Source organism: Colletotrichum truncatum, assembly GCF_014235925.2.
Source record: "Colletotrichum truncatum strain CMES1059 chromosome Unknown Contig_0005, whole genome shotgun sequence".
Lineage (NCBI taxonomy): Eukaryota > Fungi > Ascomycota > Sordariomycetes > Glomerellales > Glomerellaceae > Colletotrichum > Colletotrichum truncatum.
The window spans coordinates 2,685,604-2,712,024 of NW_027222402.1; the positions used below are offsets into that span (position 1 = coordinate 2,685,604).

General features: G+C 53.0%; 7 protein-coding genes across 7 annotated transcripts; 5 read left to right on the plus strand and 2 right to left on the minus strand.

Annotated features, from left to right (window-relative positions):
- Nucleotides 1-1,853: 1,853 nt before the first annotated feature.
- CTRU02_208796 (carboxylesterase family protein) lies at nt 1,854-4,053 on the plus strand (the record flags this gene model as incomplete). The annotated part of the gene is made up of 6 exons (XM_036724788.2): nt 1,854-2,156; nt 2,215-2,430; nt 2,498-2,798; nt 2,857-3,487; nt 3,546-3,675; nt 3,736-4,053. 6 exons carry the CDS (start codon nt 1,854-1,856, stop codon nt 4,051-4,053), a joined length of 1,899 nt encoding a protein of 632 aa, XP_036583420.2.
- A 1,050-nt stretch (nt 4,054-5,103) lies between these two features.
- CTRU02_208797 (peptidase U61 LD-carboxypeptidase A protein) lies at nt 5,104-6,297 on the plus strand (the record flags this gene model as incomplete). Its single annotated transcript, XM_036724787.1, has 1 exon — nt 5,104-6,297. The coding sequence occupies one exon, from the start codon at nt 5,104-5,106 to the stop codon at nt 6,295-6,297; it is 1,194 nt and encodes a 397-aa protein (XP_036583419.1).
- Nucleotides 6,298-6,900: 603 nt separating this feature from the next.
- Nucleotides 6,901-11,022, minus strand: CTRU02_208798 (MAP kinase kinase kinase wis4; the record flags this gene model as incomplete). Its single annotated transcript, XM_036724786.1, has 2 exons — nt 6,901-7,430; nt 7,485-11,022. The coding sequence occupies 2 exons, from the start codon at nt 11,020-11,022 to the stop codon at nt 6,901-6,903; spliced, it is 4,068 nt and encodes a 1,355-aa protein (XP_036583418.1).
- A 2,687-nt stretch (nt 11,023-13,709) lies between these two features.
- Nucleotides 13,710-15,131, plus strand: CTRU02_208799 (glycine cleavage system t protein; the record flags this gene model as incomplete). Its single annotated transcript, XM_036724785.1, has 1 exon — nt 13,710-15,131. The coding sequence occupies one exon, from the start codon at nt 13,710-13,712 to the stop codon at nt 15,129-15,131; it is 1,422 nt and encodes a 473-aa protein (XP_036583417.1).
- A 2,627-nt stretch (nt 15,132-17,758) lies between these two features.
- Nucleotides 17,759-19,981, plus strand: CTRU02_208800 (calcineurin-like phosphoesterase; the record flags this gene model as incomplete). Its single annotated transcript, XM_036724784.1, has 2 exons — nt 17,759-17,945; nt 18,105-19,981. The coding sequence occupies 2 exons, from the start codon at nt 17,759-17,761 to the stop codon at nt 19,979-19,981; spliced, it is 2,064 nt and encodes a 687-aa protein (XP_036583416.1).
- A 1,724-nt stretch (nt 19,982-21,705) lies between these two features.
- Nucleotides 21,706-23,701, minus strand: CTRU02_208801 (pkhd-type hydroxylase tpa1; the record flags this gene model as incomplete). Its single annotated transcript, XM_036724783.1, has 2 exons — nt 21,706-23,576; nt 23,638-23,701. The coding sequence occupies 2 exons, from the start codon at nt 23,699-23,701 to the stop codon at nt 21,706-21,708; spliced, it is 1,935 nt and encodes a 644-aa protein (XP_036583415.1).
- A 1,140-nt stretch (nt 23,702-24,841) lies between these two features.
- On the plus strand, nt 24,842-26,226 carry CTRU02_208802 (aminotransferase class-v; the record flags this gene model as incomplete). Its single annotated transcript, XM_036724782.1, has 4 exons — nt 24,842-24,957; nt 25,013-25,146; nt 25,206-26,111; nt 26,168-26,226. The coding sequence occupies 4 exons, from the start codon at nt 24,842-24,844 to the stop codon at nt 26,224-26,226; spliced, it is 1,215 nt and encodes a 404-aa protein (XP_036583414.1).
- Between the last annotated feature and the right edge of the window lie 195 nt (nt 26,227-26,421).

Here is a 26,421-nt window from a genome sequence, read left to right on the forward strand (position 1 = left end):
AACAAAACATACACCAAAGAAACAATCTTTTACTTAATGTAATGATATACATACGGCTAATGTCCTGCTGGCGGCGGCGCTGTTTGTTTGTGGCTGAAGAGCAAAAAGGAGGAAGAGCCTGGATGGATACCCAACTGAGGAGCAAGACGATGGAGGAGGAGATGGCTATGGATATTTAACATCGCGGGTCGGTTCAGAGGTTTGAGGTAAACACTGGGGGTGGGGGAGCGTGAGCATGTATTGGGGCGAACCGGTGGTTCACATCCAGGTTAGCACATATGGGACGATTGATCCGCAGTACAGGGCAGAGGAGGAATGGGGCGTTCTGTGTCTTCCAGCGATGGGCCTCGGGCGAGGCCGGACTTAGAAGGTTAACAATACAAAGAATCGCCGCAACTACGTTTCCCTGGGTGCAAAACAAGCATGGGGGTGCGATGAGAACGAACTATACCGTTCTCAACCTAAGTCGGAGTGGCACATCAACCTCGGTCTCGAATAGGACACTTGGCGCCGAGTACCCGTCCATTCGCGGTGGGCAACCATGATCAAGGAAGACATCAGCAGGCCTCAGTCTCCACGTCGGCCCCCCCATTTGGGGCCCACGACTTGTGGCCGGAGATATTCCAGGTCTGTGGGTGAATGGTGAGATGAGGTTACAGCAGAGTTCGGAGTGATTCCCCACTCGCGGAATGCCAATTCGCTAATGAGGGTGGAGAAGGCAGCCGTCGATCTGCAGCGCCTTCCTTGCAAGACATTGGCATTCCGTTCACTTTTGTCCAGCTACCACATGGTTTATGGTAGGGTCAGGGCCGACGAGGAATGTGGATGAGACCTTTTTTTCACTTTGATTCTTATTCTCTTCTTGACTCTTTCCTCAATTCTCCCGAAAAGAGACTGCCACTTTTGCATTCCTGGTTATACTGACAGGGAAAGTAGTCACGATGGGCACGTGAGACATCACGTGTACACGACTACTGGTTTTACAAGAGTAAGAACCACGCTTACACTACCTACCTATTCAGGCAAGCAGTTCAGAGGACTGCAGCAGACTTAAAATATCTCGCCCCATTATCAACTTAGAATCATCGACTTCCTATGATAATTTTCAAAAGGCCTCAGGGAATCTGCCTCTTTTCTGTCCTTCGCTTTTCTCATCCGATTTTAAGCCAGCCCACATTCAAGAGCGTTGTTGCTGAGGAACTGAGGCGGTTATTTGACGCAATTTTTCTGTTCGGCACATCAAGACTCGGAACCTCCATCGAGGCAAAAGGGTGGAGGAAACCTGACTAGCGGTATCCAAAGGAGACCTATACGACCGGTACGATGATGTGGCTCTTTGGTAGTTAATCATTCCCCAAACCCCATGTTTCCCCGCATCAGTCTAAAAACCTTCCCCAACATGTCTCTTCACTGCCGCTCATGACAGCCGCGCATCCACTTTCTATGTTGCTACCCATGCATATAGTACCAAAAGAGGCCATCATAACCACTCGATGCTAGGCCCATTGCAGTTGCGATTGTCCTTTCGCTTCATTTCTCCTCAACATCCGCCGAAGTTCCGCCGCCATTACTTTATGAATGACCCACCTCCGTTGCGGTGAGAGACGGACTTGATGCTTCACGCGATGCTTGGTGCCGCGGTGCATGATGCAATTTGCAACTTGGGGCTTGTTTTATCTGACAACTATCCAGTGCCTTGGTAGACCCATTCTGCGCGTGTTTTGGCCCCTCGTCTTGTAAATACAACGGCCTGTCTTCGGTCCGATATCCTCGTTCGTTGTGTGTTACACTGGCTGGGTCTCTATCCCTTGGGGTGTTGCTAATAGGGAAAGAGGAAAGAGAGTATATCTATGATGGAAGCATCGAAATATAAGAAGGGTGGTGGCGGCCCGCGTGGCCAGCCACTCTTATCATTACCACCCCGTCGCCGTGAATCCCAACACCTCTTGTGTCTTAAGCGGATTTTTTCCACGATATTGACCATGGATTTCATGGTCTATTTCCTGGCAATTTGCTTCCACCTCCTGCCGGCGTTTACTGCTTCCATTCGTTATAGAAGTAATGATCCCGTGGTTGGTGTAAAGAACGGCTCCTATACGGGCGTTCATGATGCCGAATTCAACCAGGACTTCTTCCTCGGGATTCCTTATGCCAAGGTGTGAACAACCGGCAACAATCAGCCCCCGAGAGCAGCATAATAATTTGATCTTGCAGACTCCTGAGCGTTTCCGCGTCGCCGAAGGCTTAGACTCAACCTGGAATGGCACCCGCCCTGCTACGACGTATCCCAAGCACTGTGTTGGCTACGGCGAGGACACGATTGGTTATGAGACATCCGAGGACTGTTTGTATCTTAACGTTGTTCGCCCAGCCGGCGTATCTTCTGATGCGCAATTGCCCGTAGCCGTCTGGATCCATGGAGGTGGTCTGGTATGAACGACTACCTGCCCCTTGTTTTCAGTTTGAGACTTGAAGGGCTGGAGCTAATGGAATCTAGTATATGGGAGGCTCCGCCGACAAACGGTACAACCTCTCCTTTGTCGTGCAGAACAGCGTCGAGCAAGGTACACCTGTTATTGGAGTCAGTCTCAACTACCGTTTATCTATTTTCGGCTTTCCCGGCGGCAGGGAGGCCTTCGAGGCCAGCGCCACCAACCTTGGCTTCCGAGACCAGAGATTGGCTTTGAGATGGGTTAATGAGAACATTGCCAGTTTCGGCGGCGCACCGAACAAGGTCACCATCTTTGGCGAAAGCTCTGGCGCCGAGAGTGTCTCCGCGCAGGTTCTGGCTTATAACGGTATGCCTTTCAACTTATTGCCTTTGAACTACTGTATAGGGGGCCTAACTCGCAGTAGGACGTGACGATGGTCTATTCAGGGGCGCCATTGCGCAATCTGGCTTTGGTGGTGTCATCCCTCGATGGTCCGGAGGCTTCAACAACACGGAGGCGTATCAGACCATTTACGATACATTGGTCTCAAAAATACCGTCCTGCTCCTCCAATGTCGGCACCCAAGAGTCACTAGAATGCCTCCGGACCGCTCCCCTTGAAGAGTTCAATGCGGTCCTGAACGCTAGCGATGCACAGGCCTTTCGTTTCCCCCCAGTACTCGACGGTGACTTTATTGCCGACTACGCAACTAACCAGATCAACCGAGGCGACTTTGTCAAGGTGCCCATACTCATCGGCTCCAACACTGACGAGGGCTCCGCGTTTGGCCAGGGCCGCGGGCCAAACAGCGGGCCAGTCAACACTGACGACGACTTCCGTTACGCTGTCCGCAACATTATCCCCAAGAACGCGCAAGAGACAACGGGCCAGCCGGTCGATGATCTGGTCGAGGAGGCCTTGAAGCTCTACCCGGACGACCAGGCACAGGGGATCCCTAGCCTAGAGACTTGGCCGCATATCATCCAACCAGGTGAGGACATTGCGGTAGCACGGGGCTTGCAGCAGCGGCGCACCGGGGCCTTCTTTGGGGACTGGTATGCCATCATTCTGAGACTCTCACGACGAAGGGGCTGACTGACGGCTCGGTTATAGGACTTTCCAATTCCTTCGGCGGAGGGCTAATGTCGCCTGGGCAAACCACGGCGTGCCCTCTTACGCCTATCGCTTCGACGTCACCGTGAACGGAGTAGCACCATACATTGGCGCAACTCACTTCCAAGAGGTACGAGCACGACCAGCTGCCATGCATGGTTTATTTTACGCCGCAACTGACATTGCACAGGTTGCATTTGTGTTTTACAACCTCAACGGTAACGGCTACGTCGCGAACCCCTTCGGTGGTAACGACACCGCTTACACGGAAAAGGCTCACACCCTTGCCAAGACCGTTTCCTCGGCTTGGATCAACTTTTTCGTCGGGCTTGATCCCAACGGCGCCCCTGGTCTGGGTCCATGGCCTGTGTATGGAACGCAGGGCGGCGCCGGCGTTGGCAGCGATGTCGTCTTTGGCATCAACGGCACCAAGACCGAGACGGACGACTGGCGGAAGGAAGGCATGGAGTGGTTCACCAAGCACGCATTGGACGTCCACGGAAGTTAGGGTGACTGGTTTTGTGAGTGAGGGCCAGGTAACGTAGGGTATCTCTTCAAGAACATAAATTCTAGTACTTCCATCAAACAACCCTTTTTTTTTTCAAGTTACCGCGGTGACCTCGATGCGATGACTGCATGAGTTGCGATGAGTAAAGTTCATAGACGAGTTTCCCGGCAACCTCGTAAAGTACCGCTTGCTCTGGCAGCCCTGTCGCCTCCACGACAAGTGTTTGTTCACCTGAACTATCACAGCGACTCCAGAAGAAGCTTTCCACCATCGATAACAACATAGACTCCCGCATAGGAATACGAAACCCAAAGTCCCTTATTGACGCCATCTGCAATCTCATGCAAACCACAATGGTGCCACAAACCACAAGCCTCGACCTCAGGTACAGCTTTGTTATTCGTTTCTCTTCAGAGCTTCACCCCCGTACTTTTAAAGAGAAGTAGGTACAACGACGACGCAAGGATCCACTCGCGGACGTCTCTGCCGGCTCGCACGCAAACACACACACACACACAGTCAGTCGGATCAGAACCGACGTGGGTGGAGTCTACAACCCCCGGACAGCGGGGAAGCGCAGATGAGATTGAAACCGACCGTGGTTAGATCCAGTCAGCGTGCCGTGATAATGCTGGGGGATTGTGTGATAGTGTAAGCAAAGCTTACAAATCCCACGCCGGTAAGAATCATCGTCCATCCCTCTGCGCCCGGGGATATGAACTTTTGGCAGACGTGGCTTGTGGTGAATGGGCACCTGGAAGGAAATTGCCGGAGGCTCCAATATCCCCCCTTGGCTCACCGTGCCGAACGGACTACGGGCCTCATCTTGACACACCACTCCTCCAACCCCCCGGGCCCCGGCGCCAAGAAGCTTTATATCTACGCCCATCCAACGACATCTCAACAACAGGAGTGTAAAAAAAAGAAAATTTTTGAGCTGCGAAAAGAAATAACACCAACAACAAAGTAAATACCATTGTACCAAGATTTCACAGCAACAAAAAAAAAAAAAAAAGGAAAAAAAAGAGAAAACTCCCCAATATATATATAATGGCTCCTCCTCCAATAATTCCCAAAGCCCTCCCTCCAAACGGCAAAATCGCCTTCATCTCCCCATCCCTACGCGTCAACACAATCTACCCGTTGGCCCTTTCCCGCTCCGTGACCCTCCTGGAATCCCTCGGCTACTCCGTCACCGTCATCTTCATCAACGACGGCGAGGATGAGGACGTGGTCGCAGGCGACGGCAGGCCCATCGCCGCTTCCATTGAGAACCGCCTCGCCGAGCTGCGCGCCGCCTTCGCCGACCCGTCCTTTGACGCCATCTTCTGCACCCTCGGCGGTCCCGCCATGACGGAACTCATCCCCTACCTCGTCCGCGACACGGAGCTCCATGTCGCGGTCGCGAGGAACCCCAAGATCGTCGTGGGCTACTCCGACATCACCGTGCTCCACTGGTCCCTCCGCGCCCTCACCGGCCTGCGGACGTTTTACGGACCGTGCCCGGTCTCGGAGCTGGCCGACGCCGTCACGTCCACGCGCGAATCCCTCCTCCGTTTCTCCGAAAACGAGAACAAGGCGGGCGCCAACGGAGACGAGGCCAAGGAGGTGGACGACGGTTACCTGCAGGACTTCCTCCTCGTGAACCTATTGGCCGCCGTCTCTCGTCCGAACGAGCCCATCGGCCCCATCCCGCGCTCGAGGTTCTACGCTCCCTTGGTTCCGTCTTTCACCTCGGACCCCGACGCGACAACACCGCGCAGTCTCCTGCCGTCCCCGGCGTGGACGTGGCTTCGCCCGGGCCGCGCGGAAGGCAGAATATTCGGCGGCTGCCTGACCGTGGTGGGTCGCATCCAGGGGATCGCGGAGATTTCCCCTGATTGGAAGGGCAAGATCATGTTCCTGGAGAGCGCGCAGGGGGAGGGTGATTTGGCAAAGGGCAACCCCATCGGGAGGGTGAGGCAGACCGTTGCGGACCTCGCCGCGCGGGGTGTGTTCGACGAGGTCGCGGGCCTGGTCATCGGGAGGCCGTACGGGTACAACACGGAGCGCGAGAGGGCCGAGTATGCGGCCGTATTCAAGGGTGTCCTCTGTCACGGGCGGTTAGCCGAGAGAAGGTTCCCCATCTTGATGAACGTTGATGTTGGGCACACGTCGCCTCTAGTGACGCTGCCGATGGACGCCATGGTGGTGATGGATTCAGAAACTGATAAGTTTGCCGTTACGGAGGCTGCGGTTGTCTGAGTGTGGCGTTTGGTTTCGGGACCACTCTTTTAGGCAACGGGCTATCCAGGATGTAATGGGCTGCGTGGCAGTTAGTGATGAAGTGAAACGAAGAGAAAACATATAAGCAATATGAAATTAGCGATACCAGCACGCATCAAAAGCTCACTCGCTTCATAGTGGATATACATATATACGGCTTGTCGCTTTTGGGGTATTACTTTGTATTACATATGACAGGACTCTCTTCCCCTAGCCATACTCGTGTCAACCTCCCGTATTTCCGGCTTCCCTGCTTCCCTTTCATGTTCGTGTTATTGTCATGGAGAAAAAAGAAGAAAAAAACAGAGACGCCGTTTGCCTATAGCAGCGACTGACTGTTACTACCTTTGAACCCCTAACCAGAAAAAGCACAAAGACCCTCGAGGAAAAGACTCCAAACGCTGCGCTAATGCAATTTCTGGGGGTTGCCCGGTACGATGAAAATGATTGTTTGCTGATGTAGAAGAAAAATGTATGTGTCGAGGACACCGAGCGGGCCTGACGCGTTTAATCAGGACTGTCCTCTTCCGCCTTCCCCCTTTGGTCAGATACGAGGTCAACGTTCGGCGGCGATTTCCGTCCCTAATAGAAACCGTCGTTGGTGTTGCTCCTGGTGCTGGGTGTCGACTGAGCCGAACTACTAGTGTCACTCGGCGTGGGTGGCTCCACGACCTGGCTCTTGATCGTCATGATCCATTCGTGCTGGAGAAGCTCCACGGCGGACGCCCTCTTCTTGGGATCCCTGGTGAAACACCTCTTCAGGAAGTCGATACCCTGGGGACTGAGCTGATCAGTCGATGGCAGTTGAGGGGGGTTGCCCTGCGCAATGTTGTACATGATGGCCCACTCGTTGTCCAGGTTGGCCCACGGGCGACGACCTGTCGCCATCTCCAAAATGACGCAACCCAGAGACCAAATGTCCACGGCGCCAGCTCTGCCTGGATTCTCGCCCTTTATTACTTCGGGCGACATGTACATTGGTGTGCCCGTCATGGACTTGTTGGGCTTTGTGGCAGTAATATCCTGTACAAGCGTCTTGCCTTGTCTGGCTATAACCTTGGCAGCACCGAAGTCGACGTACTTGATGATACCGTTGTGGTCGAGAAGAATATCTAAGGTTCAGTTAGCTTTAACGAGGTCTTTTGTGCCAAAACAAATCCACTTACTCTCTGGTTTAATGTCGCGATGGGCGATGCCGCTTTCATGAAGGTAGGCAAGACCTTCGAGCAGCTGCAACGCGTAAACCATGGTGACCTGTTCATCCTCAATGCGGCCATGCTCCAGCAAGTTTGCAAGAGACCCTCCTTGACAGAACTCCATAAAGATATAAACTCTGTCTCGGTGGACCTCGATACCGTAGTACGAGACGACGTTGGGATGATCGAGCACCTCCAACACGCCCATCTCGTCTTTGATCTGTTCGGCAATGGTCGGAATCAACTTTGGATCCTGCAGACGAATCTCCTTCACGGCCATCAAGTGACCAGAGTCGAGGTTCATGGCAGCGTAGACATTGCCAAAAGTGCCACCACCCACGAAGTGGCCCTGCTGCCAACGCATAGTGACATTGGTAGCAGATGATGAGAGGTAAGCGAGGGAACGGTCCACTTCGTTGTTTCCCTCGAGGACGCGACCAAGTGCCTGTCTTTCGGCTTCCTTTGCTTTCCTGATCTCGTCGACCTTGTCGATCTCTTCCAGCCGCTGTTCTGTGATGTACTTTGAGGCCTCTTGGTCGTCAAGCATCCGATTTTTGTCAAGACGCTTGAACTGGCCCACCAAAGCCTCGATGCGTTCCTTTTCTGCTTGGGCGGCCAAGTTGGATCTCGCACCCATGATATCAAAGTGTGAGATGAGCAGGGCCATGCACCCGGCCACCTTGGCCCGGAGTCTGGCATATTCATCCTCACCTAAAGCTAGAATGTGCCTTCCTCGCGTCATTCCCATGGCAAATTCAAGAGCCAGGACCGCCCATCGGAACGTCTTTCGATCCGATGCGATACAGTCGTCGCAAATGAAGCTGACCCAGTCCAACGCGAGCTTGGTTAACTTCAGGTTGTTCATCTGTTTTCGGTTGCTATCCATGACGAGCAGTGATCGCTGACCGAATTCTGTCGCGAAGACAAAGCAGGTTTGGATTAGCTCCTGAACCTCCCTACCCTCGGTCTGCTTTCGAATGATTTCAACACTGTCCATGAAGTTGTTGGATAGTTTGTAGGCAACGCGCCTAATCTCCATGAGTCGCGAGTTGACTTTGTGTAGGTTCGATCTTTGCTCAACCACGAGATCGACGTGCATGTCTACTGCGTCGATAAAGGCCTTTCTCGCATTGAGAAGCCTGGCTTGAGCACCAGCAGCGACGAGTCTCATGTGGCCCTTCTTCAAATCGATGTTTCGCTCTCGAACTGAGAGCGGTACCACATCGCCGAACCAGTGCGGCGTGCTTTCGGGACGCAGGATCAGGAGGTAGGGGTCAGTGGGGTCCTCTGCGAACTGCTCTGGCGAGCTGAGGCCTAGGATAGACTGAATCGCATCGTGCCTTTCAGCCAATGAGGGAGAGGCCATGATGTAAATGCCCTCTTGCTCATAGAGGTCTGTGAAAACCTGAAAGTGGCCCGATGTGATGAGTCTGTCATAAAACTCCTGGATTTTTTCGGGCGCAAACGAAATGCTGAAGTCAGACGCGTTCTCATAATTTTCGCTCAACATCCTAGAGAACCGCTGCAACATTCGCTGCCTTACTCGAACCGAGTCCAGACATTGCTTGTATCTCTTGCTCATTTCGGAAGTACTCTCTTTCGGTTTCACCTGAAGCTCCTTCTCGAATGTCACGCTAAGACGATTGATGGCCTTGAACGTCAAAGAACTAAATTGCTCGGCAACTTCAACGTCTCCACCCTGAAGGTGGCTGCCGATTTCGTTGGCAAAGTCCCATTCCTGGAACAACAATTCGGCCTCCTTGAAAGTGTTCTTGTTGCCGCTAAGCTTCCAGTTGAGCATCTTGAAATAGTACTTCAGAGCGTCCAAGACAACCTGGTCAAAGGATTCGTCGATGCAGGGGGGAAGTTCCCAGCCAGGTTCCGGTTGCGTAACGGCGAGACATTCCATTTTAATGCGGATGGCCAGCTTCAGGAGAAGCTGAAACTGCCCAATCATTTGATCTTGCATCATAGAGTTTTGCTGGGCAGACTCCTTGACCTTCTTGGCGTAAGCGAGTCGCATTTTGATGATCTCCTCAATCAGTCGAGACGGGAAGCTGATGAGCGTAAGTAACTCCTCGATGTAAGGGGGAAGATGCCGTTTCTGGAAGGCTGCAAAGTTGCGAATTAAGGTTTCCTTGGATTTTGTAATAACGGTAGAGATGCCTGGCAACATGCCCTTGTGGGCATCTTTGTTTTTCACGTTGTCAAACTCCTCATCATATAATGATTTCAGGCCATCTTCCTTCATCAACCGATCCAGGAACGAGGATTCATCTGTGATACCGTGGCCCACGGGGGATCGCTGTCGTGTACGTGTGAAGTCCAGCTCATCATTGCCAACCCATTTCTTGAGAATGGCGAGCTCCGTGTTGATGAGTTCATTAGTGTTGTACCAGGAAATGATGGATTCTGACGCCTCGTGGAAAAGTGGTGAGTTGGCAGACTGATGCTCGGCGGCCAAGGAGGTCCAAGAGGGGTACAGACTCTCGCATTTATCGATCTTCTTCACCACATCCTTGACCTGTTCGTATGGCGGTTTTCCAGCCTCACTTTCACCCTTGACGGAGAAGTTGATGATCTCGTCCAGAGTTCGGTCCAACGTCGCGCGTGCCTCCTCCACCATTCGCCTTTGCACAGGAAGGTGTCTTCCGCATACCTTGGACCGGATGCCCAGCCAGAGCTCTGCTTTTTGCCCACTCTTCCCCACTGCTGTCTCGTTGGACCCAATCAGCCTTTTCTTTTCCTGCCTGACGACATCTCCGGTCAGAACTGCTTCCAACATTCCGTGCCATTCTAGTCTTTCCCGGTTTGCGGGATCCTTCAGATCCTCGTCAGACGGTTGTAGGTCGTCGTTGTTGTAAAACATGATGGTTTCCTGGTCGTATCTGTCGTCAAAGGGGCCCTCGGAGGACGGCGTCTCCCCCTCCGAGTCGGAATCGCCTTGACTCATACCGTTCGAATAGCCGTCAAAGGGATATCCGTCACCGTAATCCTGACGCAGCCTCTGTACGTATGCCCTCTCCTGCTGGCGGAACCTCTCGCTGGGGCGAGGGCGGCCCCTGGACGACGCTCGAACGGTCTCGACGAAAGATGGTGGGGGTTGAGGTTGAGGCCTACGGTGGGCAGCTGGAGCGTATGTGTTGGAGGGAGTCCTTGCGGGAGCACTAGGTCGCTGGGTCTTGGACGTAGTGGTGCCGTTGGCATAGGCGCCATCGCTGTCACTGGCGTTGCTTCGTAGGCTTCGCGTAGTACCGCCGTTGGCTACAGCAGCCTGAACCAAGTTTGACATGGATCCGACATGCCCCTCGGAGTATCTGGTAAGAGAACCAACCTCATCCTGGCGCTCGAGGGCGTGCGGATCGTCGGGATGGGAGTCGGCAGATGAGGCAGAGTTGTCAGAGTCGACGGCGACGGGGACAGGACGCTGGGGCATGATCTTGTCTGGGAGCAATTCGTCGTCACCGTTGGAGAATCGCACAGCACGAGGGGACGGCTCGGTGGACATTTTGCCTGGTTGTATATCGGTTGGGCTGGGGGGTGGGGGGTCCGGTCCTAGGTGAGGTGATAGGATCCCGATGCGGGCGTGGTCGCCGGGCGCGCCTCGGTCTGTCGCTCAGCACTGCAGCTGCGTGTGGAGCCTATCGTCCGAAAAAGGGACAGCAGCATGCAAGGGGGGGGAAGGCGACAGAGACGTAGAGCCCTGCGAGTCGACCGGTTGGGTACGAATTGAACGGAAATTAAGATGACATGAGGCAACCGTATCCGCGTCGACTCGGTTAGGTGAGAGAGAGCTAGGACCCAGGCGAAGCTAACCCAAATGCAAACTTGATGAGCGGCTGCCCTCGGTGTGCGCGAGAGTGGGAGAGTAGTATGCGTATCAATATCGAGGGCAAGGGGGGGAAGAGGGAAAGGGAAAAAAAAATTATGGGCAGAGAGAGGCGAGACCGCGATGCAGCTGTCGAGCCTGCAATCAGAAATGAGGTAGATGTGAAAATTGATATGGAGAGGACGGAGCCAAAAGGAGCCAGAGACGAAAAAAGGAGCGCGAAAGAGGACGGCGCTGGCGGGCGACGATTGGCTGGCCGGAGGCTAAAACCGTCTAGTACAAGGATACTACTGTGGGCATCCAGCGGACAAAACCGAAGTGTGTATGCTGGCAGGCGCAGCCTTGTCAACCGAAGCAGACAGGCCAAGGCTATTGCTAGTGGGTGGAAGAAGCTACAGTCTGTGGTCTGCTGTGTCTGCTAGGTATTATGTTGCTGTATGGAGGCACGGAGACTACGCCGTGCGACAAGAAATTGTCCACTTCGTGTCAAGTGGCGCCCAACTCTCATAGGTCGAAAGTGAGGTGAAGTGGTATTGGAGGCAAGGGGATGCATCCCGGCGGGAGCTTTTGCGGGGGTGTTTGCCGAGTGTGCCTTTAACACTAGTGTCTCCCACTTCAGTTAGGGTCTTTGACTCGCTAGGAGCTGTTGGATGTGGTTCTGAGGTGTGGCGCGCGCCCCCCTTGTCACCATGCGACGCTCAGTACATTTGTGGTTGTGGCCATCGAGCCTTCTGCTACGGGATCGAAAAACCAACCCGACAGTTTGGCGGAGCCGAGCATCTAAATGTCTCCAGACGATCCTTCAGCCTGTGGCGGGTGGCGATCAACACCGCCGTGGCACCTCCCTCTTCAGCGATGCTCCCTGTATTCCTTGACGTGGCTCCCTATGGGCCGCTGCTCGTTGTCTCTACCGGCCTATCATGAGCTTTGTGCAGTCTTGTCGGATAGTGTAGCTCACGAGCTCCACGCGTCGAGTCTGATGTTTAATCTGATGGTTCTCGGGTTTACTCGAGCAGTCCGAATGCCGTGCGGATCGGTAGAAAATGTGCACGCATGATCGCAATGAGATGGAGCCGATGTTTCTTTTGATGAGGTTTTGATCCCCCCCCCCCCCCCCAAAGGCCGATCGATTGGAAGCATGACCTGTTAAGTTGCTAAGCTTTTTGGTGTCGCACACGTCGCGGTGGCTTGCATAGCTCCGAGTTTCGACGCATCCTTCAAGTCCCCCTTGTTCGTTGACTGTAGGAAAACATTTGTATTGGCATTGGTGGAATTACCCGTCAAACTGACTTTAAACCAAATGCGTTGTTGGTCTCGAATATTGTGTCTTTTCAACAGGGTTGTCGCAACCCATCGATTGCAACTGCCTGGTTCGCTTGTGATACACCTAGTCTCTTTATCCATGCTTCTGGAACATAAACCTCATCAGCGCCAGGCTCAACGCCAGCTATGCAATCGATCGCCGGTTAATGACGCCTTGCCGTCCCAACAACGTTGTGTGCCCCGTTTTTATCCGGCGATATGACGAACGCTGGGGAATACCATGGTCGCACAATATGATCTGGAATCAGGGCTTGTCTCATTCGCTGTCCCACTTGGTTGGAGCAAAACATTCTATGGAAAGAGAAGGGAAATGGCTACGGAGAACAACTCTGCTGCGAAAGGAGGCCAGGCTAACTTTAGTTGAGAGGAAAAGCAAGATAAGTCAAGCAACCAAATAGACACCTAAACACTGTGGTAACAGCAAAAACATCGCAGCTCGTCAACGTTAATTAACGGTCTCCTATAAATGGCCTTCGGCGGATGGTAACCCCGGAAACCGACAACAAGCCATCTCAGCCACTTCCACCGCCAACCAAGAAGCGCGACCCGGGACAAGTTTTGTTGAAGGCTGCTTGAAATCAACTTACACAATTGAATGGTATTTAATAACTGGGCTTTGGTTTTTGTAAATCATGACTCAAAGGCTACTTGAGACGTTCGTCTACCAAGCTTGAGGGATTGCGCCTGACAGACTGAACTTACACGCAACACCAGCAAATCTAAGCTCAAGAACTAGCTATATCTGATTAATGGCCCGGGCAACAAAAATAGACCAATCGGTCAACAGTGTACTTCTTTCTATGAAAAACAGCTTAATTGGCGGTAGCATTCCGACACCGCTTTCGGGCGGTACGTCTCGACTTAGACCTTCGGGTAGCTACCGTAGGTGCTCGGTCTCTGATCCGAGCCGGCCCCGCTTCCCTATCGCTTCTTATCAGCCAAAGGACCTCCCAGAGCTCTATTCACCCCCTCCTCCTCCCTCATTCTATCCTTTGAGAATTTCTCCCTCGACAAAGTTCAGGAATAACCAATTGACAGTCAAGATGACCAGATTACGATTGATTGCTGCCGCCAGGACGGCCAGGCCGTTCTTCGCTTCTCCCTGCCGCAATGGCAGGTCTCTCGCCCTTGCGACCACCGCCGCCGGAGCAACCTCCATCTCGGTGCCGGTCCCGATGGCGGCACCCGCACGCTTCTACTCGGCCGAGGCGCGCAAGAACTGGAAGGAGAAGCTCGCAGAGTTCTCCAAGCAGGACAAGACGCCTCTGTACGATTTCCACATCGCTCACGGCGGCAAGATGGTCATCTTTGGCGGCCATCACATGCCCGTGCAGTATACCGGACTGGGCCTGGCCGAGTCCCACCACTTCACCCGCAACCATGCTTCCCTCTTCGATGTCAGCCACATGGTTCAGCACCGCTTCACCGGCCCCAAGGCAGCGTCGTTCCTCGAGACTGTCACGCCATCCAGCGTCGCCGACATGGAGATCAATTCGAGCAAGCTCAGCACGTTCCTGTGGCCGAAGACGGGAGGCATTGTCGACGATACCATGATCACCCGCCTCGGCGAGAACGAATACGCTGTCGTCTCCAACGCCGGCACGCGGGAGAAGATCTTCAAGTACCTTACCGAGCAGACAGCCGAGCTACAGAACCCTGAGAGCAACGACTTCTGGTGGGAGGTCCTTGAGGGATACGGCTTGGTTGCCCTGCAGGGCCCCCAGGCAGCCGAGATTCTTGAAGAGATCCTTGACCCCGCCGACGGTCTCGACCTAAACAAGCTGTACTTTGGTAACACTGGCTTTGCCAAGCTCAAGTACAAGGTCGATGGCGAGTGGAAGACAACATCTGAGAAGGCCATGATCAGCCGAGGTGGATACAGTGGAGAGGACGGCTTCGAGATCTCCTTCAAGGCGACCAACGGCGAGGCAGACCCGCTGGCTCGGACTCTGCTCGAGGTCGCCGGGCCCGAGAGACTTCAACTTGCCGGTCTCGGCGCGCGCGACAGCTTGCGCCTGGAGGCTGGCATGTGCTTGTACGGCCACGACATTGACGACACCACCACCCCAGTGGAGGGCAGCCTTTCGTGGATTATCCCCAAGGAGAGAAGGGCTAAGGGTGGCTTCCACGGTGCCGAGGTCATCACCAAGCAGCTCGTGCCCAAGAGCAAGGGCGGCGCTGGCATCGAGAGACGCCGTGTGGGTTTCTTCATTACCGGTGCGCCTGCGCGCGAGGGTGCCGAGATCTTCACCCAGGACGGCGAGAAGGTGGGAGTAATCACCAGTGGCTCGCCCAGCCCGACATTGGGCAAGCACATCGCCATGGGATATGTCAAGGAGGGACTGCACAAGTCAGGCACTGAGTTGGATGTAGTTGTGCGAGGCAAGAAGAGGGCGGCAACGGTAGCCAAGATGCCCTTCGTGCCTAGCAAATATTTCAAGGGACCTACTCCCGCACCGGCGTAAAGTCGCCCTTTCTCGGTCTGTATCATTATGAAAACTTTCAACAAGATATCCCAGTAATTATCATGACAATGTTTGCTAGAACTGACGACCTCGGGTCGCGGTCTCATCTCTTAGTTTGTTTGCATCGGTTAGGAACATCCGAGATAGTCTAGAAACCCCAGCGCCAATGCACTTCAAACAAACGAGACTTGGTATCCCGCTACGATCAAAGCTGTGATGACAAGAGTTTCATAAAAAAAACTCGCTTTGGCACTTTGAGACATGTAGCCACGAAAAACCATGGGAAGCCATCACGGAAGCGAAAAGCGATGACGACCCTCAAACGTGCGGCAAAATAATCTGGCAACGATAACCTGGTTTGCGACAAACATGAAAAAGTAGCAGCTTGAATTGACAGGATCGTGTTGCGTTGAATGTATGTTGAAAGGAGAAAGAAAATAATTGAGAATGAATGAGCGCAGAAATCTTTTGGTATATGGCGGATGGGGCCGGGACGCTAGAGCGGATCTGGGTTAGTGTCGAATCGCATGTGCTTCAGTGGGGGGCATCTTCCCAAGGTCCATCGAGACAACGGAGCCGAGTTTCGTTCGATTTCGAAAACTCTTTCTCCCGGCTACGATTGCCCGCTAGCAGCCGTTACGATCTGATCTGAACACATTTCCCAATACTGACGCTGATGCGAGTCGGGGAACCGTGGGTGGTTGACACTCGGTGACAAGCCGCCTTTTGCCAAGCTAACCGGGTTATGCGAAGGGTTCTTCTTCTACATTCGGCGTGAATTCGGCGTGGATCTCACTGGTGTTAGCGTTGGTCGCACAGAAGCGACAAGACCTCTAAAGGGTGGTTGATTTTCACTGATATTCAGTCAACTGACCAATATTGGGGGCGGGGGGGGGGAGACACAGCAACAGCTAAGAAAGAAAACCAGAAATTTGAAGCTACATCCGGGCAAAGCGATTCTTCGTGATTGGACGTGTTCATTTCCGACTAAACTTTGGCATCTTGTCAGCCTCCCGTCACTATGCAGTTTTGTGAAGCTTTCCAGAAGGGTCGGCCAGCAGACCTGAAGTATGTTGAGGGGATATGACGTCAGCCTCCGGTCAGCCGGGGGACGACATGAGTCCAAATATTCGATAATGAAGAATGCTATGGCTATCTCAGACGGACAGCATGAAAAGCTGCCTTGGCACTTCCCGGGGGAAATATCGAAAACCAGTCTTTGGGTATCATGGATATGTGGCATATCGAAGATCACGCGGCCCCACGAGTAGGAGCGGGCAGATCAAGCGATGGATGTGGGCAAGTGTCGTTTGACTCGCGCCAACTAGCTTACCCCAGGATGCGGCGTTGCGGACTTTTGCACGAAGCAAATGGTCACATTTATGGTCTCACGACCACTCCATGCGTGGAATGGGGCAGCAAGACCACGGGGGCCGGTCAGAGGCTCCGACACAGTCAACCTCTGCCTGGTTAATGGCTCGTGTGCCGTATTGCCCATTCTCTACCGAAGGGAAGACAACCAGTTTCAGCCACGAGGGGACCCTTCCCAGTGGGCAAAGGGTGTTGTTGAGAGACCACACGTGTTGGCTTGCTGCGGCTCGATTGGCTGCTTGACTCAAAACCTTCAGCCTTGTGGACTGGCATCAACGTGTCAGTGGGCGCGAGATACTGGACAACTGGAGATGCGACCGCACCGAGGAGACAGTGCCTGGTGAGGGGGTGGTTCACTTCTGACCATCCACGGACCTTGATGGCCATATTTCGTGATGTTTCCAGCGATTTGCGCAGAAAAGAGTAGAGGGGAAGGGCGGGGAACAGCGCCCTCCTGCGTCCTTGTGTGAGAGGGTAGAGGGCATGCGAAAACCTTCAACGTGTATTGGTCAGAAACACCGGATAGGTAACACATAAAGAGAAGGCATGGTCTCTCCTAATCAGAAGATCTCACTCGTGATACTACCTCATTCCCCGTGGTTGACTGACACCCTGCTTCCAGTGCAAAGTCGGTCAGTGACACAAGCACTTTCAGCGGCAAGGACGCCACAAGCACCCATCACTTCCCTTTGCGGCCTTCAGATAAAAAGCCCAACACCAGGCGACGGGAGGATCACCCCTCAAGTTCAACTGGTCTTTTTAGGGTCTTCCCACCACTATCCCCTTCCCAGCATAACCAGCTGGGACCTTCCCCCAGGGCTGTAACTGTGACGTGGACCCTGGGTCTTTTTTTTTTTTTTCTTTTCTAATTACAAACTCTCTCCCTTGGCAAGAAAAGGTACTAGCAGGTCAACTCCCTGGTCCCTGCGCCCGCCCGCCTTGACCAGCCCCAGTGCCCTGAAAGTCAAGTCACGGCCACGCCAGAATCTTGTCAGTCCCTGTTCTGGATCATTTCCAGACCGCACTCGCTCTTCATCTATTTTCCACGGAGACAAAAGAAGCTCAGGGAACAGGAGCCATGATTTAATAACCTTGAATCGCCCTCCCCCCCACTCTCAGATTTAAGTCCCTTCGCTTCTACTCCAAGCACGCGACAAGCTTACCTCTTCAGCTCCTCTCTTCTTTTCAGCTGGTTGTCACGCCCATACGTCAAAGCTAGAAGATCAAGCCAGGTGCCGCGTCTTCGGCTCCCAGTAATGCGGTCTCTACCCGCAATAGTGGGCTTGCTGCCTCTGCATGTCGCCCTGCTCCAGCCGTTCCTGCATGTCGTCACCGCATCACCTGTTGCCAGCGGGCAGCAAAAAGTTATTGGCCCCAGTTCTGTGCTCGCAGATGTTTCTGAACAGCCTCGACGCTTGAACGGGAAATTTTTGCATATTACAGGTACGTGGGGTGCAGTTCAAGGACACCCAATCCGTCCTGTGTGTCGCAAAACCGTGTTCAGGGGCTGAGGGCGGCACTGCTCAGCCCTTTGTTGGCCTTTTGAAAGAGTTGAAAATAAGAATAGAGATGGCTAATGAGATTGCCCTCTGGCGCCTGTAGATTTTCACCCAGATCAATTTTACAAAGCGCATACATCCACACAAGAAGACATAGCATGCCACCGAGGCAAGGGAGCTGCAGGCTATTATGGTGCAGAAACGTCTGATTGCGATTCTCCCATCTCACTCGTCAATGCAACTTTTGATTGGATAGCCGCGAATATTGCCGATGACATTGATTTCGTCATTTGGACCGGCGACTCGGCTCGTCACGACAGCGACGAGGACATCCCCCGTAATGCGAGCCAGGTGCTGGGCACAAATCGACTGATTGCAGACAAGTTCGCCGAGACATTTGCTCACCCAAACGATCCCACACGCATGTCAGTTCCTGTCATTCCCACTTTTGGAAACAACGACATCCTGCCGCACAACATCCTCCTACCGGGCCCTAATAAATGGCTGGGTTACTATGCCGATATCTGGAGGCACTTCATCCCAGAGGAGCAGCGTCATTCTTTCGGATTCGGCGGCTGGTTCTACGTCGAGGTCATCCCCAATAAGCTTGCTGTCTTCAGCCTGAACACCCTCTACTTCTTCGACCGAAATGCCGGTATCGACGACTGTCAGCAGCCATCAGAGCCAGGTTTTAAGCAGATGGAGTGGCTCCGCGTGCAGCTACAGTTCCTCCGCGATCGTGGCATGAAGGCTATTCTCATGGGCCATGTGCCTCCCGCCCGAACTGACAGCAAGAAGAATTGGGACGAGACATGCTGGCAAAAGTACAATCTCTGGATGCGGCAGTACCGCGACGTTGTCGTGGGGTCTCTGTATGGCCACATGAACATCGACCATTTCATCGTGCACGATACTAGGGAGACAGACATCAACATCCTCAGTGGGTTTGCCGTCGATGACGAAGTCGGTCGCGAGGCTTTTGAGGACGAACTCAACATCCAGTCTGCAGCAGACTACCTCCATGAGTTGCGAGAGGGCTGGTCCAAGCTTCCAAACGTCTCCAAGGTTCTTGACGAGGACAATTCTGTCGGGCCGGAGAAGAAGGGCAAGAAGCATAAGAAGAAGAAGCCCAGCAAGGACTTGGGTGGCAAGTATGCGGAGAGATATCACCTGTCTCTGATCGGTCCCAGCATCGTGCCCAATTACTTCCCCACCATTCGAGTTTTGGAGTATAACATATCTGGTCTGGAGAATGCGGCGGTCTGGACAGACTCTTTTACCAATGAGATACAACTCGCCCAGCTTCCAGCCGATGACGACGCCATCCACGAGGAGCTTAAACGCGATATTGAAGCTGCCAAGAAAAAGAAGAAGGGCAAAAAGGGAAAGAAGGGCAAGGGCAAGAAACCAGGACTTGGCCAGGACCCTAACTTGGTCGTTCCCCAACCACCACCAGCTGGTTCTGGTCCCGGCCCGGCTTACGCTCCTCAGCCCCTGACCTTCCTCGGATATACCCAGTATTTTGCAAACCTTACATACATTAACAACGACATGACGCAAGAAGAAGACGTATCCGGCAACAAGTGGCGCGACGGTATTCACAAAGACAAGGATCCCAAGACTAAGAAACCCAAGCCGAATCCCTTCGAGTTTGAGGTTGAGTACAGCACATTTACCGACCAGATCTACCGTCTGTCTGATTTAACTGTACGAAGCTACGTCAAGCTAGCCCACCGCATTGGTCAAGAAACCGCCAAAGGCAAGGCCCTTTCAGAAGACTTTGAAGAGGATAAAGGAGAAGAAGAAGACTTGGAGGAAGATTCGGACGATGAAGACTTAGAAGCAGAAAAGAAGGGCAAGAAAGGCAAGAAGGGCGGTAAGAAAAAGAAGAAGCATAACAACAAGGTGTGGTTGCATTTCCTCAAGCACGCTTTTGTAAGGACAGTGCCGGAAAAGCAGTTAAAGAAATTCGAGGTTTAGAGAGGAGCATGTAAGCATTGCACTACATGGCTGTATCATTCAATTTCGGCACTGTCTTGTTTTGGGATCATTTTTTACACGACTAGATGAAGAGATTTGGGGTAAAGAGGGTGGCGTTACGGAGGCATGGTCAAGGTTAGCGAAATTTGTCTTTTGATCGAGACGCTAGCAGGCTCGAGACTTGGAAGCATTTACAACATGCAGATTGCTTCTTTGCGTAAATTTGTTTTCACTGTAGCATAGCTCTGCGAGCTCTCGAGCTCTGGTGAACGGGTGACATAGGCATTAGTTTATATAGCTAGATATTTGGTATGAAAGACATGGATTTATGTCAACCAAGCTCCTCTACCCGTGACTACAAAATATAGTTGTGCCAGGCCTCTCCATTGGCAGATGTACTCAGCCTCCTTTTTAAACTTTTGTTGATGACCAAGCAAACTCCCACAATCAGCAACACTAACTCTAGACGCCGTGAATAAATCAAAAGATACAGACTTGCCCTGCATGGCGAAGCAGTAAATCCTGCTGGAGTCAGTTTGCGAACAAATATGTGTATGTATACACACAGACGAGCTTGGGCGGAATACCATTTTTGAAGCTGTTTTGACGGGAAACCATCAGTTAATCGAAGTTTTACTATCCGTCGGTGCCGACGTGTACGCTGTAGATGAAGAAGAGTTTCGATCAGTTGAATTTTCACTTATCGGGAGGGGGAAAACATGGGGAAGGTTACAGGCGCTGCTCAAGCATGACACTGATATCAACTTAGCAATCACTAGTAGTGGCGAACAGCTCTCCAGGGCGTTAGGTTGGGCGACATTACGGACGAGTGGGAGATGTCAACATTCTGTTGTACCGTGGCGCTGACCTAACAGCGTTGTTGAGTATATTTGGCATTACTGCTTTGCATATGGCAACCAAACAAAACTGCCCGAAAACAGGAGAGCTGCCGCTTGAATAGGGGGCAAATATCCTAACCCAAGACAAGCTGGGGAATTAAGCGCTATGTCGAGCAAACGAATCTAGGCATCAAGAAACTGCCATCATCCTCATTACTGACGGTGCCGATCTACACATGAATCCCCAGGCTGGGAAAGATGTTCGGTGCTGAGTGGCGTCCTGCGGCTGATATCTCAGAGCCGTGTATCCTGGAACTCTACCGTCCACAAGCGGTCGACTTCGCGACAGCAACTGCTACTTCGACACTGTTGGTATGGGCGACGAGGTCATCTCTCGGCGCTCGATTTGATAGGAGAATAGAATACACTGGAGGACTCGGCTGACTTAGTATTTTCAACAATACTAGAATACGCAAGACGTCGGTATAGTGTTAGCGGGAATAGCAAGGTTTTTCATTTGTCTCATGTTCACTGCTGGATGGCCTAAGTTGCTGCTTTGAAAATGTAGCCAGTACCAGTATTAGTTCCATGTACTGGATTAAGAAATACCTGGCAGAAGGCTCATACTACGTCACTTGGTGCTCAATCTTAGCATTCCTCCTCTTACAGACAGCTGGAGTCCAGGTTTACTATAGCATTGGCTGGCAACGTTTAGTTATTGCCGATCCATCAGCCCGATAACTGCACCCCCGCTTCCCAGAGTCTTCGTAACAGTCGCAAAATCTAGCTAGGCACGAAACATAGAGCAGAATGGACAAGCATGGACCAACATGTATCTTTATGTCAATGTAATCTAGATCAACTCAGAAACCCAACTCGAATGACTTAATCGCTGTCGCTCGAGTCTCCCGCTGGAGGGTCAGAGAAGCCGTTCCACTCATCCTCCGACTCATCACTAACCTGAACCTGGGCCGCAAGATCCTCCGCGTCAATGTCGAGAGCACCAGAGATATCCCAACGGTCACCCTTAGCAGCACGGCCGACATACTTGACGAACCGCAACGTTCCGCTGTCACGCAGAACGAGGGTCAGTTTGTTCCACGCGGCGGCTTGGAAGAAGAGAATGTTGTCATCATCACCGCTCGACTTGTAAATCGCAGCATCCTCTTCCTCTTCGCCATCGTCGCCGGCCATGTACACCTCGTGACCACCGACCTCAATCTCCTCTTCTGGCTCAGGCTTAGGCGTCGGCTTGGCATTGGCATTACCCTTGCCCTTCTTGCCCTTCTTGGGTTTCTCAACTTCCTCTTCCTCTTCAGGCTTCTCCTCCTCGTCTTCGTCATCACCCCAACCCTTTGATGGGGTGATGCCGAGATTGAATTCAACACGAGGTTTACCTTCGTGGCCTGTCGCGAGCGTGTAGTCCTGTCCGTGACGGAAACGACGAGCGAGGAACTCGTGACTCTCGATGACGGTCCCTGTTGCAATTTGTAGCCACTCGCGGAACTGGCGCGATGGGAGAAGATTGTCAAGCAGCTCCGTCAGCGGGTTCTCCTCCTGTGAGCTACGCAGCTCGTCGGCGCCCGCAGGCTGCTGATAGAGGTAGCGGTGCTTATGCGGGGGTTTTGCAACACGCCACGCCGATTTCTTCTCAATCTTCTCGCTATCTTCGGGAAGACCGTTTTTCTCCTGGGACTCAATGTACTCCCTCAGTCGAGCGCTAAACTTCTTCGAGAGAATGTTGGAAAGGGTGATGCTGGAGTTCTCCTCGAAGTGCTCTGCTATCTGCTCTAGCGTGTCTGGGGTCAGGTACGTCGGGGAAATATACTTCAGCAAGAACTCAAGTCCAGCTTCATCGAAGGCCTGGGCGGGATTCGAGCCGGGCTTGTCAACCTTGACAGCCCGTGAGCGCGGGGTGTCGTGCTGGTCCGGGTTGCCTTGCAGTTGCATGAGACCCGAGTTCTTAACCTGCTTCTCCTCGGCACCCTTAACGTAGCCATCCTCGCCGACCTGGGGAATATGAAACCAGCCTGAGATTGCCATGCGGATACGGCCGCCATCCTTCTCAAGCTGGGCCTTAGACTCTGCATGGTACACCTCCTCGACGTCGTGGAAAGACTCGCCTGGCTGGACAGCGAAAAACGAGAGCTGGTTCCACGCAGGTGGGATGACTTTGGTGTGATCCGGCGCAGGAGTCTTTGCGATCTCACCGTCCTTGCCCTCGAGCTCGTTTACGGGGAACAGGCGAAGAGCGCCACCCCACTCGGCCTTCCACGGCTGATCCGGGTCGGTCAAGTAGAGAATATAGCTGACCTTGCGGCTGCCAATGACGTCGTCGTGGCAGAGGAGATAGCAGCCGGGAGTATAGACGTTGATGGCCATATCAGTCTTGCGGCCGCTCAGAGGACCGCAGTCGGTGATGTGAGAGACGTAGTTACGGAAGGTCTCGGAGTAGATTGCGTCACGCAATGCAAGCAGGGAGGGGAGCTTCGCGAGGGCATCGTCATCAAGGCCGTCGAGGTTGGCGAGATCGCCCGACTGGTGGATCTTGTAGATGTCGGTCTCCTTGGGGGTGAAGGAAACGTTCTCGCGAATCTCGTCACGTACGGAGCGCAGGAGCTTGTCGTCGACCAGACCACTGATGACCGAGTGCTTGTAGGGGCTCGAATTGGCGTACTCGGTAGTGTAGGAGTCGAGGACCTTCTTGTCAAATAGACCCTTGCGAAATCGCGACTTTGCAGCGTCGGCCGAGAGGGCTGTTACAGGACTCGGTGTTAGTGGGCAACTTTTGACGATGGGAGATTGGCAGTGGCTAACTCGTCTTCGACTTCTTCTTCGTCGGTTTCTTGTCGTCAATTCGGGAATCTGCCTTGCGCTTCATCTTGGGCGATTGATTGATTTCTTTCAAGTAGTGTCTGGAAAGAAACTAATTCTGTGCGTAGGGTGAAAAAATTATTGTTGGCCACGGCCAAGTTCATATTGGAACCAGAGCTTCGCTGATCGGATCGGACGTGGGCTGAGGTCCCACATAAATTTTTTCCCGTAGCAGCTGTTTTCGCGGCAAATCGTCCCATGGGCGGCGTTGGCCCCTGCAAATCGCCGTTGTGGCCTCCACGTCCAGCATTCTCAAATCTTACACCGCCGTCCAGTCCCCCCTCCGTCGGCCGGGTTTTCTAGGGAGGCATGGGTGAAGCTCTTGGTCTTTACTACATACAATACCACCCAGCCACCCAATTGGCAATGCAGGTGCACATATATATGGTGCAGATCTGAAGGAGATCTGTTGGCACTCAGACAATTTCAGGGACTTGCATGACAACTCAAGCGCTCTTACTCTTGAAAGCATCGCGAGCCGCCAGCCTTACCAGCGAGGAGCCAATGTCGTATGCCAATATTGTCTTCCACAAACACCATTCTTCTCCGGCGCTTGAAGGTTGCAGGATGCATCGAGTTGAACGCATTGCACTAGCGATCTTACTTTTCAGTGGTCTATTGATTCTGCACGACTTGCAAAAATGACCGTCCAGGTAACGACGTGTTCTGAAGCCAAGCCGGCCAACTTGAAGAACAGGTGGTGTGGCACCCCGACTAGGCGGGCCTATACGGACTCTGACGAGGCCGGAGCGTCGGCGAGCCGTTGCCAACCGCGCCGACCCCACGTCCCTCGTCCCCTCCTTCCCCGCCGTTAGAGGGGAGCGTCCTCCAGCGAGAACGTCATGCATCCCGGTTCATTTGGCGGCTCCATACATATCTTCTTGGTCATTTGTGTCTCAATTGGGCAGCTGGCCATTCTAGTCCAGTTCCTTCGCGTAACTCAAATACACCTCATCCCCGCTTGGACTGCGATAACGCAAGCTGCTGCATGAGTCCCATTGTTTAAGAGCTTAAACCATCGTGTTCAATTCATTTCTCCAACAGCCTGGATTTCATCCCACACTCTCTGGAAATACCCTTCACAGCCACCCAATTCACAATCTCTGATAGTTACCTTCGACGCTACCCCAAGTTATCAATTCTTACAATGTCTTCACAAGTTGATATTGAGGCCGTCCGAGCCCGGTTCCCTGCTTTGGCTCAGGATCAAGTTTTCTTTGACAATGCTGGCGGTAGTCAGACTCTGGGAACTGTCATCGATGCGTACGTCTTCTGGCTCCTCGTGCCACTTAGTCCTCAACTTGCTAATCACGACCAGTATACGGGATTATCTCTCTCAGACAAACGTTCAGTTGGGAGCTTCATACAGAGTGGGCCAGCGCTCAACTGCTCTCTACGGCGAAGGTTACCAAGCCGGAGCTAAGTACATCAACGCGTCTCCAGACGAGATCGGTAACAACCCCTCGCTCAGCCTACTTCTCTGGTTCTCGAAGGCTAACCACAAGCACAAGTTTTTGGAGCGTCAACGACTCAACTCTTTAGGAATGTTTCACACACTCTCTCCTTCAGCAAGGGCGACGAAATCATCATCTCAGGCGTTGATCACGAAGCTAACATCGCTTCCTGGGTCGACCTCGCTGCCCGTCAGGACCTCGTTATCAAGTGGTGGAAGCCCGAGAGCCCCACCAACCCCAAGCTCACCGTCGACAACCTCAAGCCTCTGCTGTCTGAGAAGACCCGCTTGGTGACCTGCACCCACGCAAGCAACATACTCGGCACCATCCACGATGTGGGGGCAATTGCATCCGCTGTTCATGAAAGCACGCCAAACGGCCTCGTTTGTGTGGACGGCGTAGCTTACGCTCCTCACAGGCCTATCGACGTCAAGACATTGGGTGTTGACTTTTACGCCTTCTCGTGGTACAAGGTCTATGGCCCCCATACGGCCATGCTGTACGCCAGCCGCAAGGCGCAGGATAACCAGATGCGTTCTCTCGGCCACTTCTTCAACCAGCACGAAACCCTCGAGGGTAAGCTGGGGCTTGCCGGAGGTAGCTATGAGCTGATTTCGTCTGTGCCGAAAGTGCTAGAGTACCTTGGTACCCCTCAGTCTGGTGGCTGGAAGGGCAAAATCGAGCAGGAGAGGCAGCTACAGTTGAAGCTGATCGACTATCTTAACAGCCGGGGGGACGTCACTATCTACGGCGAAGACAATGCCGACACGGATCGCCGTGTCCCGACCATCAGCTTCAGAGTGAAGGGGTGGGGTGCCAAGGAGCTGGTCACGGCTGTTGAGAAGGACACCAATTTTGGGTTCAGATGGGGACACTTTTACTCCTACCGCCTCTTAAAGGACATTCTTGGACTTGACCCCACCGACGGCATCGTTCGAGTCAGCATGGTTCACTATAATAGCCGTAAGTGCTTGCCCTCCGTCTCGCTTAGTGCAAGTGGAGTACTGACAAACTACCAGTGGATGAGATCAACAGCTTCATTTCCGCACTGGACAAAGCGTTGTCGGAAAAGAAGTAGACGTTTAAATGTATAAAATTAAGATTAAGAAGACCAACAAATATCCACTAATGGAATCGTTGTCCGACTTAGTTGTATATGCTGAACGTAACTCATGGCTTGCCTGGCTTTTCCCCTCGGAGCGTAAATCATCAAAAACAAAAAGCAAAAACACCGTCAAAAGTCATCAACCTGGGCTGGTGGCCTGCCACAGAC